The 14,669-nt window shown below is 39.5% G+C and overlaps 1 protein-coding gene across 1 annotated transcript; it reads left to right on the top strand.

The window, feature by feature from the left end:
• Positions 1-4,044: 4,044 nt before the first annotated feature.
• LOC131230863 (probable F-box protein At4g22030) lies at positions 4,045-5,592 on the top strand. The gene has a single exon (XM_058227236.1). It carries the CDS (start codon positions 4,184-4,186, stop codon positions 5,438-5,440), a length of 1,257 nt encoding a protein of 418 aa, XP_058083219.1. The 5' UTR covers positions 4,045-4,183; the 3' UTR covers positions 5,441-5,592.
• The last annotated feature ends 9,077 nt before the right edge of the window (positions 5,593-14,669 follow it).

Here is a 14,669-nt window from a genome sequence, read left to right as displayed (position 1 = left end):
CAACCACGACACATAACATGACAACCACGGCCCATATAACATGACAACCACGACCCATATAGCCTGCATTTCCTGCTCCTGCAGTCTATCAATAGTCATCTCATATTCGAAAAATGCTAGACTAGCTTTGTTACAGAATGGCACGTTACTTTTTTAACTTTGATAGACGGTAAGGATCTTATGTGCATGTATGAGTCGTAGTTGTCATACAACCTAGGAGTATGAAATGAGAACCATGACCCATATAACATGACAACCACAAGGGTCATGGTTGTAATGTGGTTAGGGTCATGGTTGTAAGATCCTTACCCTCCATTAAAGTTAGTATATGACATATGCAGATATCACAGAAGCCTGAAAACTTTCAATAGTCACCATTATTTTCTATTTTGTGCATCACACGAGCACTGGATCGCGCTGATATTTAGGCCCTAGCCCTAAAATGACATTATAAAAAGGATGGACGACATGGATTATACACATACATCAATGTGGGCCCATTTAGGTTGTGGCTTGCATGGGTCATAATTGCTATGTTATATGGATCGTGGTTGTCAAATTGTATGGATCGTGGTTTTCAACGTGTTCACTTCCTTTGCATGGGTCGTAGTTGCCATGTATGTGTATAATCTATAATGCCCATCCTTTTTGCCATGTCATTTTAGGAGTAGGGCACAAATATCAGCCTGATCCAGTGCTCGTGTAGGCCATAAAATAAAAAATAATGGTGACTGTTGAAACTCTCCACACTCATTGTGATGTTTATTAGAAGTGGACAGTGCCCAAGTGAGGACTTTTTGGGCCCACGACAAGCTGGTCGACAAGGTGGATGGATCAGATCACCCCATTGTGGGCCATATATAACATGATAACCACGACCCATGACAACCATGACCCATATAACAGGATAACTGCGACTTATATAACATGACAACTGCGCCCATATAACAGGATAATTGCGACCCATATAACAGACAATTGCGATCCATACAATCGTGAACCATATAACATGACAAGCATGACTCATATAACATGACATCGCGAGCCAAACAACTAAGACCCATATAACAGACAATTATGACCCATATAATATGACAATGACGACTCCTATAACTGAGACCCATATAATAGGAAAACTAAGACCCATATAACATGACAACTACGATCATGCATACAACTGCGGCCCATTTGGGTCGTGGTTTGCATGGGTCTTAGTTGCCATATTATATGGGTCGTGGTTGTCATGTTGTATGGATCGTGGTTTTTAACGTGTTCACTTCCTTTCTACTAAACCATTCGTACCATAGCTAAAGGCCCACAATGGGGTGATCCGATCCATCCACTTGTCAGCCATCTCGCTATGGGCCCAAAATGTCCTAACTTCGGTAGTGTTCACTTCTAACAAACATCACAGTGAGCTTGGAAAGTTTTAATTGTCACTATTATTTTCATTTTGTGGCCCACACGAGCGCTGATCAGGCTGATATTTTGGCCCTATCTCTAAAATGACATTATAAAAAGGATGGACGACATGGATTATACACATACATCAATGTGGGCCCATTTAGGTTGTGGCTTGCATGGGTCATAGTTGTCATGTGATATGGGTCGTGGTTGTCATGTTGCATGGATCGTGGTATCCACGTGTTCACTTCCTCTTCTACCAAACCATTGGTACCATAGCTTAAGGCCCACAATGGGGTGATCCGATCCATCCACCTTGTCAGCCAGCTCGCTGTGGGCCCAAAAAGTCCTGACATGGGCATTGTACACTTCTAACAAACATCACAGTAAGCTTGGAAAGTTTCAACAGTCACCATTATTTTTTATTATATGGGCCAAACGAGTACTGGATCAAGCTGATATTTGGGCCCTAGCCCTAAAGTGACATGGCAGGAAGGATGGGCTGCATGGTGAAACACATACATGGTGGTGGGGCCCACTGACCACCAAGCACCAGCCGTTGGTTGGTGGCAGGTGGCAGGGGGAGTAGCCAATCAGTCACTTTCTCAGGGGTTAAAATAGAAGGTAACTTCTTATTCACTCTAGGGGGAGTAGCCAATCCGTCATCTTGTCGGCTGATATTTGAGCCTTACCACTAAAATGACACGGCAAAAAGGATGGGCGGCATGGATTATGGACAACATGGATGCCTTACTCCTAAAATAACACGGCATGGATTATGGATGGCATGGATGCCTTACCTCTAAAATTGTGTGCGCGTGTGTAAAAAAAAAAAAAAAAAGGTCGCCATTACATCCCTATGGATTTGACTACTGGAAAATTGCAACACTGAAGTCAAGTTACTACCATAACCTGTGGTCCCGTACTGTATTTCCTACTAACATGCCACTTAGGAGGCCCTACGGGGCTAGGCCAGCTTCCACCTACTCCGCTCCCGATGGATGGGAAGCGGATTACGTCGGGCCTCGCCCGGACGGACTCGGTGCAAGAAAGGGCTCCGTGGGTTGGTGTATGGATTTTATCCACACCGTCCATCCAATTCCTGATCATTTTAGTGTATTGAACGCCCACCACTAAAAACTTCTTGAGAGCCGCAAAAGTTTTGATCAACAGTGGAGATTGAACGCCCACCATTAAAAACTGTGTTTTCCCTTCAAACAACCTTAGGAAGGTTTGAACGGTGGGCGTCATCTCACTACTGCTTCCTGTTGTGTGGTCCACTTGAGCCTTGGATTGCTTCATTTGTTTTCGACTAATGCGTAAAACGACATGGAAAAATGGATGGCCTGCTTGGATAAAACCCGCACATCACAGTGAGCGCCAAAGAGCCCCTACCCGGACCGAGTCCGTACAGATGGATGGCCATCAGTCAGCACTCATGCGTAAAGAATATTAAATAATAATAAATTACAAATAAAATATAGACATTGTCTCCGTGACGCGGATTAGCTACTGAACACAGTAGCAAGACTGGCAGCTGAAGTGATGCCACTACTTTCTGTGGGACCTACCATGATGTATGCCTTATATCCGCACCGTCCATACATTTGGAGAGATCATTTTACTGCATGAGACAAATAATGAGTTAGATCCAAAACTCAAGTGTATCCCACTACAGAAAACAGTGGAGATTTAACGCTTACCTTTAAAACATATCGAGGCCACAGAAGTTTTCGATCAAGCTGATAATTGTGGTGTCCCTTATTCCATGTCTGTTTTAACTTATAAACAGGTTAGATCTCAAATAAACATCATGGTGGGCCTTATGGTTTCAACGGTGGCGTCACTTTCCCCACTGTTTTCTGTGGTGGGATTTACTTGAGCTTTGGATCTACCTCATTATTCGGCTAATGCCTTAAAATGATCTCTCCAAATGTTTGAACGGTGTAGATACAACATATACATCATGGTGAGGCCCAAAGAAAACTCGCTACAGTCGGGCTCAGTAGCTAATCCACGTCCTTGTCTCCAAACCACTTTTGACCGAGAATGGTTCTCTTGGGGACGCTGATTGGCTAATACACCGTCCATCCCTAGCTAAGAACGGACAGTGGCTCGGAGGGGGACATCGTGATGTATGGGTTCATCCACACCGTCCATCCATTTTTTCACACTATTTTAGAGTTCAGGTCAAAAAACGAGCGGTGATAATGACACCCGCAATTGAAACGGCCTACCGTGATGGTTAATTTCAATCCAACCTGTTCATAAAGTCACGTAGACCTGGACGAACCTGGGAAAACACCAATGTCAGCTTGATCCAAAACTTCAATGGCCCCGAAAAAGTAATCAACGGTAAGTGTTTAATCCACACTGTGCGATGCACTTGATATTTGGAACTCCCTCATTTTTTGGATTGTACCCTAAAATAATTTGAAAAAAAATGGATGGACGGTGTGGATAAAAACCATACATCACGGTGGCCCCTAAGAGCTCCTGTCCGTTCCTAGCTAAGGACGGGCGGGGTTAGTACTGAATCCGCGTCTTCTCCCACTCTCTATTCAACGAGAGCGGCGTACAGTCAATCGCACCGGCGTACAAATACCTCAAACCTCTCTCATCATATCTTCCCACCACAAATTCAGTCCTGTTTTTCATCAAAGACATACATCCTTACAACCCAAATCCCACCTTCCTTCTCATCCTCTACTCAAACTCAAAGAATCTAGCAAAGATTTTATAAGAAAGAAAAAGATTTAAAAAGAAGGAGAGAAGGAGAATGTCAGCCTCTTTTACTTCTAGCCTATTATCATCTTCATTTTCTCCACTGTGTGATCCTGAGCGTAGATTTTCTGCAATTCTAAAAGCCCCAAAACTCCGAAAGAGTAAGTTATCATTCGCAAAGACACCAATTGTAAACATGAATGAACTCTATATGAAAAATGGAAACTTGATCCAAACCGATATACAGATAGAAAAGCGGGCGGTGATCGACGGTGATGATGATGACTTCATGGATGCTATTTCCAAGCTTTATGTAATCACGGAAGCGGTCACTGATCGGGCAGAGATGCATGCAAACGTTGCAGAGCAGAGGAATAGCTGGAATAATCTCCTTGTCAACTCCATCAATGCAATCACTCTCACAGCAACGACCATGGCTGGACTCTCCGCAATATCGACAGGGACCGCCCCTGGCATGGCATTGAAGGTTTCATCCACTATCTTGTATTCCGCCGCGACTGGACTGCTGTTGTTGGTGAACAAGATCCAGCCCTCCCAACTTGCAGAAGAACAAAGGAATGCTACTCGGTTGTTCCGTCAGCTCTATACACTGATTCAAACCACTCTCGCACTCCGTAAGCCTACTCCAACAGACGTGGAAGATGCGATGGAGAGGGTGTTGGCTCTCGACAAGGCCTACCCACTTCCCTTGCTCCCAGGAATGCTCGACAAGTTCCCAACTACAGTCGAGCCTGCAAGATGGTGGCCTTCATTCAATCTAAGACGACAGAAGCTACACCCACTTCCCGCTCGAGACGAAAAGAACGGTTGGAGTGGGAAACTTGAAGAAGAAATGAGAGGCATTCTTGAAATATTGAGGAGAAATGACATCGCCGAGTATGTGAGACTGAGCAAGTTGGTATTGCAAGTCAATAAGATTTTCTCAGTATCGGGTCCTCTACTCACTGGCCTTGCTGCACTTGGGACTTCTTTTATCGGATCTGATTCTCGTGGGTCATGGGCTATGTTGATCGGCATCATTGGTGGGGCACTAGCTAGCATAGTCAACACGGTACAACACGGCGGGCAGGTGGGAATGGTATTTGAGATGTATCGGAACTGCGGCGGCTTCTACCGCCTCTTGGAAGAGTCCATTGAATCCAACTTACAGGAAAGAGAACCCAGTAAGAGAGATAATGGGGAATTGTTTGAGATGAAGATGACCTTAGAGCTTGGAAGGAGCTTACAGGAGCTTAGGAATCTCGCCGCTGCAACATCTTCGGTGGAGGAGTTTGCCGGAAAGCTCTTCTGATTCTCGAGGAGAGAGAATCTTGTGCATATATTAATATTATTATTTTTCATTCTTTTATTTATTTTTCTGTTTTGTATAATATCTTGTAGCACAACCTAACACATTTTCCATACACTCAAATACAGTGCTCGTTCAGAAAGTTTTTATTTTTATTTTAATCTTTAATTAATTTTATATATGTGGCTCCCAAGAAGTATGTTATGAATGAATGGATGCAAGAAAGGTGCAAATGGGTAAGGTCGGCTTTTTAAAGCTGCAACGCGTGCTTCAAGAAGGCAAAACAGGAGAGAAGAACTGTACAATTTCAGTGGTCCAGTGACCCGAGTTGTGGTGGAGAATGGACGCAGATTTCCTGCGAAAGCCTTTCCCAGGAAATTCCTGCGCAATAATGCTGCGTGGGCCACCACTATGTTTTTGAGAAATGTACTCCATTCGTCTGTTTTGCAAGATAATTTTAGAAAAATCCACCAAAATCGAAGTGGATCCAAAACTAAAGTGGCCACACGAGAGGGAAAATTGGAGAAAGAAATACTTACTATTGAAACCTTCCTAGGCTCACCTTGACATTTATATGCCATCCAAACCGTTTATAAGGTTATTAACATAAGGATGAAGTGAAAATATAAAAAATTTAGCCTGAAGCAAAGCTTTTATGGTCATAAGAATGTTTCAACGATTCTAACTGAATCCCTATTGTTTCCTCTCGTGTGGCCCACTTGAGTCTTGGATCCACTTCGTTTTTTGTAGCTTATTCTAAAATTATCATGCAAAACGGATGAACGGAGTACGTTTCTCGAAAACATGGTGGTGGCCCCACACAGCATTCTTGCGCAGGAACTTCCTGCAAAAGACTTTCACAGGAAATCCGCGTCCGGTGGAGACTTATTACTTTGGAACCAGATTAACCAAATCAAACTTTTATGTTGGTCGTGTTCAAATGCTATTAATTAGTTCTCTACCTTTGCTCCTTTCATTGCATATGTTAAACCATGTAGTTTCTTTCTCTTGAGTTTTTGCCTTTTTATAGGAATCACGTGGATGCGAGCCTATTTGGATAGTGGTAATTGCCTTTTTTAATTTTGTTATATATATATATATATATATATATAGTCATGCTCCCCTGCGCACCTACGCACGTGCGTACCTTTGTACACGTGCCATAGGTGTCTAATCTGAACGGTCTATGTGATGCGGAATCCCATAAAATCTCATTTGACAAATTTTCACTGGTCTAAAGTTCTGGTGATGAGCTATAGCAAAGAGAAATGTAAATCAACGAAGGAAATTGTTTTCATTTTTCATGGCCCATCAAAGTTTTAGATCAAAGTAAAACTTGGTTCCACAGGTTTAACGAGGTGTTAGCAAAGAGAAATGTAAATCAACGAAGAAAATTATTTTCATTTTTCATGTCCCACGCAATGGCACATGCACACATGTTATATGTGTGTGTCTATATATATATATATATATATATATATATATATATATATATATATATATATATATATAGAAATGCTCTCACACAACTGGTTGACCTTTTAAATTGGTACAAGGCATTAGATCGGTGAAAAAACTTTTATTGTGAATAAGTAATGATCTCCTTTATAAATTCTGTATACTATATCCTATTTAATAAAGGTGGGTACACGTGTTAAAGTTATGGACCGTTTATCAAATAACCCGCTAATAGGATATTGTTTATAATAAAAAAATTATCAAAATATACTTATATCTTTACCCACAGGTGCAAGTAAAATCTGGACCCTTGTAATACATTTTTAACTGTCTAAATTTCTCTTATAACTATTTTAACTACTAAATAGAAAATAATTTTTTTTATTTTTTTACACAACATGAGTACAAGGTACTATATTTGTTCAATGGACCAGATCCCTTACATATTTGATCCATCATATGAATAAATCACACTCATACAACTCTAAACTATAATCCTTCTTATTGGAAAGGTAGCCTCTCTCTCCCCGTTCATTTATTACTCACTCCCTTGATATTTTATCCCACAATAACAGTGTCGTGATCCGTTCCATTATTACATTTAGGGTCCAAAATTATGCTGACACACGATTTAGGTAAGGCTACATTTAAGGCAAGAATTATGCTATTTTTTAAAATTTTTGTTTTTATTATTTTTTTTTATTGGTAAATCTTTGTAACACACTGTATAAGCAAAGTGGATTTTACATACAAGTCAATGTGGGCCCACCCCAATCCACCCCCTATTATTCACATGGCTGGCGTGCGGCCTCTGCATTCCCATGCAAACTGAGATGTGAATTCAGCCACTAGTCTCCGTGTGTCACGCTAAAAATGATGTGGTCTCTAGCAAATGGTGTGCCTCTCCTTGATTTATGTATGAAATCTACTCTGACCATAAGGTGTGCCATGGAATGTTAACCATAACGTATATAAAATAATATTAATAATAAAAATCAGCAACTTTTATGGTTCAGGTAAGTTGCACAGGTGAAAATAAGTATGTAGGGAGACGGTCACCATCCAAACTTTTTTTTTTTTTTTTATTAGATATGGCACACAAATCATGCATGGGCCCAATATTTGGTCCAAATGTATAACTTGTCAAAATAAATCTAATAGTTGGAGTGGATTTCTCATAAACATTATGATAAGCCCAGTAAAAAAATTAATGGTGAACATCTAATCAAAGTTGTTTTATTTTTTGTGGCCTACGTAAATTGCATGACAACCTGAATTTTAGGATCTAGACATGGCTATATCTGACTTAATTGATTGTCAGAGTGGGTTGTAAGTAAACATCACCATTGGCCTCATGAAAATCAAGGGTTGGCAACCACCTCTTCTATTGTCTCTTAGTTTGGCCTACTTAATTACAAATCTACTTGTATTTTTAGCCCTTTGGTTAAGTTTCTACTATTCACATAATGGTTAGAGTGAATTTAACGTGCATATAAGGATGGGATGCCAAGCCCACATCTCCTCGTGCTGTTTGGAGAGAGATTTTTAACTATGCTTTCCTTTTAATAAGGAGAGAAAGGAGGAGAGATTTAAGTGGTGAGAGAGTAATAAATGATGGTGAGAGGGTAATAAAAGAAGGGAGAGAGTGAGAGCATAGCCATGTTTACAACTTTTCTGGCTATATTTGAGGAGTTTTACATGTGTGATGCATTTGTACAATACGCTACATGTGTCAGAAATCTGATCTGTTTATCAAGTACGGCACCTTATGATAATATGATAGGCCAATTTTTTATTTTTTATTTCCTCTTTTAATCAATAGTTGATTAGAGTACCACTCTTTTAGAAGAAATTTGGAGTGGTTAGAAATGCATTATATTAATTTAAATTTAACTTCCATATGTGATTTAAATAACTAGTATATTTAAATAAATTTTTGTAAATAACATGTAACTAATGGGTCCTATTTGATGAACGGAGAGTATCTTTAATACTTATTACCATCTCACTTGAGTAGGACATTGTATTAATTACATCATACTTTACAAGGAGGCATTACATGTGAATCAAAAGAGGCATTCTTGCATTTAATGCACAGGTAGTTGGACCAAATCGATAGGTCCAACTAGCTGTGTGTGAGCATCTCTCTCTCTCTCTCTCTCTCTCTCTCTCTCTATATATATATATATATAATTCTTACAGTTTTAAGAGTTCTATCTTGTTTAGAAGTTGCTCGTAATAATGTCAGAATGCTCTAGTAACGTTTCTTTGGAAGTTTCTATTTTTGGCAAATTAGGCCTGGGAGATATTTTTTTAAACTATTTTGGATAATTTCAAATTAAAATTTCAAGTCTTCTATATAATTGATGTGATCGAACAATCTTAGTCTATTATCCAATAAAATAGCTGAAATTTCCCTGTTTTCTTATCGACTGAAAAATTTACCTTGTGGATTTAAGGTTTTGTTTACTTGGGAAGGATGTTAATGTTCCTCTTACCGTTTGACGCTCTTCCCTACGTTGTATTAACTTTTTAGGAGCTGCTACTAGCCTCTCTAGCTAGCTTCTATTTATTTGCATTCACTTCACGCATTTCAATGGCTGCCTCTGCGCTTACTTCTGCGCTTATTTCAGTTTCAAATGTTACTAGCTTAATTTTGATTAAATTGGATCGCAATATTTGTTTATTATGGAAGACTCAATTTGTACCAATTCTTTGTACCAACAAGTTACTCAAGTTTGTGGACAGTTTCTTTATGTGTCCGAACCAATTTCTTCTTGATGATGCCGGTGAGCCTACTTTAGCCGCCAATCCTGCATATGACGAATGTCTGAAGAAAGACCCTCTTGTGCTACTGTGCATAAATGCTACCATTACACCATAAGTTTTTCAATGTGTGGGCGGTCTTCAAACTGCTCAAGAGATGTGGCTAGGTTGGAGAAGCTTTATCTCATTCAGTCACAGTTAAGGATATTATAGTTAAAACACTAATTCCAAAACCTCAAATAAGAAAGTCTCACAATTTCTTCAACGTGTGGTCAGTCTTCAAACTGCTCAGGAGGTATGGCTATGGTTAGAGAAATTTCATCTCATTCATTCAGGGTTGAAAATCCTCGTTAATCTTATTGAGGCTATTGGCCAACCAGTTACGGATTATGATCTTTGCAATCAAGTTCTCAATGACTTAGAGTGGAGGTGGCTAGCAACTCTATCTCGGTAGTGAAGGTTCTCTCCCGCAACAATTAATACCCCATCTTGGTCCATGTGGTGTTGGAAGGCAAGAATAGAGGCCCTCATATGCAACATGGAGGTCCAAATCTCCCACACCCCTAGAGAACCCAACTCTGTTGCTGATAGCCTTGCCTGTATGGGAAGTGAAAATCAGTTGGACTTTCTCTTCAACACATCCGTGGATCTCCTGCCAACGCAGGGCCTACTATTTTTGGACAGAGTAGTCCTAGGTAACTTACAGGAGGTCTAACTTTGTTTTATTTCTTCTCATATGATAGGAGGGCCCTTGCCCTTTTTGTTAAGGGGCCCTGCCCAAATATGTACCTGTTGTGTGAAGCCCTTGTGCTTCCCCATTGAATATAATATTTCCTTAAAAAATTAAAAAAAGTTTTCAATGACTTAGGCCAAGAATATGACCCTGTCCATACCTTCATTGCAAATCGTGTTCATCCAATCATCTTAGAATAATTATTCGATCAGCTCCTTACTTTTAAAATGCATTTAGAATCACATCATTCTAGCTCTTCGGTAGAGCAACTGGTGACTACCCTTAAACAACTAAAGTTCTTCGAGGCCCTGAAGGGTCTCACGCCGGTCCACTTTTCATGGGGGAGGCAAGAGTTGCAACCTAGGAGTCTAGATCTGTGTGATTCCGTAGAGTAAATCCCCAACAGTTTCATGTGTCGGATCTATAATAGAGTTGGCCACTCAACTCTTGATTGCTTCCATCGATTGGACCCCTTATTCTAAGGTCATTAACCACCTCAAAAGTTTTAGGTTATGACCTCTGCCTAGCAAAGCGATACTACATGGTTCATTGATATTGGATATACTAATCATGTCACCTCTAATTTGGGCAATTTATCTCTTTACTCGAAATATACAGGCAATAACTATCTTGTCGTTGGAAAAGGTTAAGGGTTGCCTATTTCACACATTGGTTCTTCATCTTACTCCAATTAATGCCTCTAATATCCATTTGCATGAATTCTTCATGCCTGTAGTATTTCTTCCAATATCTTGTTTGTTTCATAGTTTACTAAAGATAATGATTGTCATTTTATTTTCACCTGATTTGATTTTTTCTATCAAGAAAAACAAGTTGGGAAAGATCCTCTTTTAAGGACAAAGCAAGGAACATCTTTATCCATTATAACTTCCTCTTCCCAAGGAAAATTGGAAATGAATGTATTGGGTCTCTAGAGATATTGAAGGGTGGTGGCCAGGTGAAATTCTGCCATATTCTGAGAGAAGGGAATGGCCTGGCTGATGGCCTAGCCCGTCAGGGTAGTGGTAGCTAGACCCTCACGTACTTCAGCAGGATGTTATATGTAATACCCCGGTTCCTGAAACCCGAGTACACTACTCATTTTTCAAAAACCCGAGTGTTAACCTTTATCGGTGACTCAAATTTCATGTACATTTTTTTTCTTTATCAAAGTTGGTAAACTAGCAAAATAGAAACAAATCAAGTATAAGAGGGAGTCCAGATATACATAACCAAAATTTCAAGTGGTTACCGAAAACTTATACAAACCAATGTCTTATCTTTTTACAAAAAATGACAGTACAAATTAAATACAAATGAAGTCAGGAATAGAGAGTTGCAAGATCATCTGGCTCCTCCTATTCCACATGAACACCAACATGTGCATCATCTGCATCTTCTACACATTGAATACGATTTGATAGCGTCAATGACTATCCCAGTGAGGTATACCCCCAAGATTTATCGTATCATCAAGATAATTAAGCACAATAATTAGGAACAGTGTATAACAAATATTTCACAATGATTATCATAGTAATCAGATAAAGTTTATCAGATATGCATTTATTAAATAAATTCTACAAAGATAATCTTGTTTAAATGCATAGATGCATGCACATGCTTACAGACCTAGGGATGCACATCCATCTGGCAAAAGGTCGCCCAATGAGAACTAGCCTTCGAGAAAGTACTCAAAGGTACGCTGAGGAGAACTAGTCACCCGAAAAAGACCATGCAATGAGGACACCCAAGGTGGCCTAGCTTCATGGAAGAGTACTCTATGTACGTCCAAAGAGAACTAAACACCTGGAAAATCCCATGTGAAGAGGACAACCCATGGTACTCAAATACACGAAATGAAAACTTAGGATCACTAGGTAAAATACTCTACGGTACAGCCCGTAGTGACCCAAGAAAACCAAGTGTCTTGTATCGACCACCCGGTAAAGCCCGCATGCCATGAAATGAATGATTAGCTCAACCATTATTATTCTAGTTGCAACCAGCCAATTTATGTAAACTTAAGGACACTATAAGAGAGTTTAACATCCAGTATAGGCTAACAACTCAGTGGGATCTAATAACTATGATGTTTCAAAGAGAATCTCTCCAACTAGTGGTCAATCATTGTCCAAAAAGTGGAACTTAACATCGCAAAGACGTATAAAAATGGTCCGTCAAAGCTACATGGGCAAATATTCCATCAAAACTGTAAGGGAAAATAATCAGTCCTAAGGATGTGATAAAAATGGGATTATCCCCAAAAGCCACATAGGCACAAATGGTAATTCCACAATAGATGTTCCATTTAATTTATTAGATAAAGTGGCCACTAGTTCGAGGACTTCCAAAGTTACCATCAAGTAATAATAAATGGTAAAATGAGTCATGTATAATCTCAATGGCACTTACACATGTAAAATGTTCATCTTAACCTAGAACAGAGGTAATGAAATTTCATCGCACTTCGAAATGTTTAAATTTAAATCCAATCCATCAATCATCTATAAAAGACCAAAATTAACAAGAGAAATTCACCATTTAAACAATCAATTATATAAATGTACAAAGATGAATAAACTAAGCTAACTATCAAGATGTATAAAAGCTTGAAGGGTGATCCTCACCTTTCAAGAATCGAATTGGCTTACAATGTTGCAAATACTTGTATGTGCACTTTAAGGTCAACCTCTCCACCAATTGCTTCGATTCCACCCATAGATCCAACTTTATACCCTATCCGTGGTTAAGATCATAACCTAGGTTTTGAATTTCTTAAGTTTAGGGTTTCGTTTTAGGCATTTGGTGTAGACTTAGATTTTATGATTTGAATTATAATTGATATATAATTAAGCACAATGTAAATAATATGGGTTACTACAAAATAATTATTATCATAATGATATAATTAATATTAACTAACATAATAACATACAAAAGTAATAAATATTAATATTTTAGAATGATAAATGAAATACTAATATTTAATCATTGAAATTTTATTCATAATAGCTAATATTAGCATAAATAGTTCACTAATGGCTAATCGCTTAATAATTATAATAATTATAGTAATCACAATTAATGGCAAATCAAAATTCTAATTTGGGGAAGACAAGTTGACTCACATTAGCCGACTCAGTAGCTTGACTCAGCAATTCGACTCGGTGATGGCATCACCCTTCTCTTTCTCCTTCTTTCTTCATGTCCTACTCCTTTCTTCTTTCCAGCCAACACCTGAAGTCAGCAACACATTAGTCTCCACCTGACTGAGTTAACTCAGTTCGGGTCGACTCGGTGCATCAAAATCGGTAAGGGCTCGACTCGCTTTCCCTTATCTCTTTCCTTTTCTTTCTTTCTTATCTCTTCCAACCCCATGTCTAGCAGGATGGCTGGGTCAAACTAGACCCACCAGACTTAGCTCAGCTTAACTCAGTGAAGATGGGTTGAGCCAGCGAGCTGCAACTCGAACTAAGTCAAGCTCGTTCTCCCTCGCCGGTCTTTCGCTTCTTCTTCTTTCTTCATGCTTCCTTTTCCTTTCTCTCCATCTCAACTAGAAAGATCTGGACTCAATCTAGATATGGACTGTGACTCAAACCGACCCGACTCATACTGAGTTCATTTAAACCAATCAACCAGCCGCAATAATCTCTTCTTCTCCTTTTTCTTCTTCTCTTTTTATTGTTCTTCTTCTTTCTGCTTCACTCTCTCTCTCACTCTCTCATTGTTCAAACCTGGTTGGATAGACCTAGTGAAAACCCGGAACTCGGCCCGACGTCCAGTGACTCAGAAAGACTTATGACTCGGTCCGAGTCGACGAATGCGGAAGGAAGAAATGGCACAATTAGTTTCCTCTCTTTCCATTTTTTATTTTTAGTACCGGTTGCCCTAAAAGGCGCCCTTTTATAGGCTTTCCTAATCCTATTCTAGAGGCTTCTATCCAACTAATCGACAGATTAGTTATAGGTTTAGTTGTATAAGCCGACAAGATATGAGATGATTTTATTGTATTTTAATAGCATGGTTGTGATCGGACGACTCTAGGCCACATGATGAATGTCTCATATCAGTGAATGGGTCTCATCATCAGGTAGTGGCTTTTCCAAATGAATGGGGAAGATGATCTCTTCTATAATGGTGGATTCTCTATGGGTGATGGATCTGGTGATCAGATACATATGGATGGTTTTGATTGGCCCAATGATCACAGTGGGGCCCATGTTTTAGGAGAACAGGAGGGTTCCTTGATGATGCACGAGATTTTCTCGTTTC

Source organism: Magnolia sinica, chromosome 1, assembly GCF_029962835.1.
Source record: "Magnolia sinica isolate HGM2019 chromosome 1, MsV1, whole genome shotgun sequence".
NCBI lineage: Eukaryota > Viridiplantae > Streptophyta > Magnoliopsida > Magnoliales > Magnoliaceae > Magnolia > Magnolia sinica.
Note: the sequence above shows the minus strand (reverse complement) of the source record. Positions and strands in the feature narration are given on the sequence as shown.

Excerpts from the sequence above, each read along its gene's own strand:
- LOC131230863 (XM_058227236.1), top strand. The coding sequence starts at position 4,184 with ATGTCAGCCTCTTTTACTTCTAGCCTATTATCATCTTCATTTTCTCCA.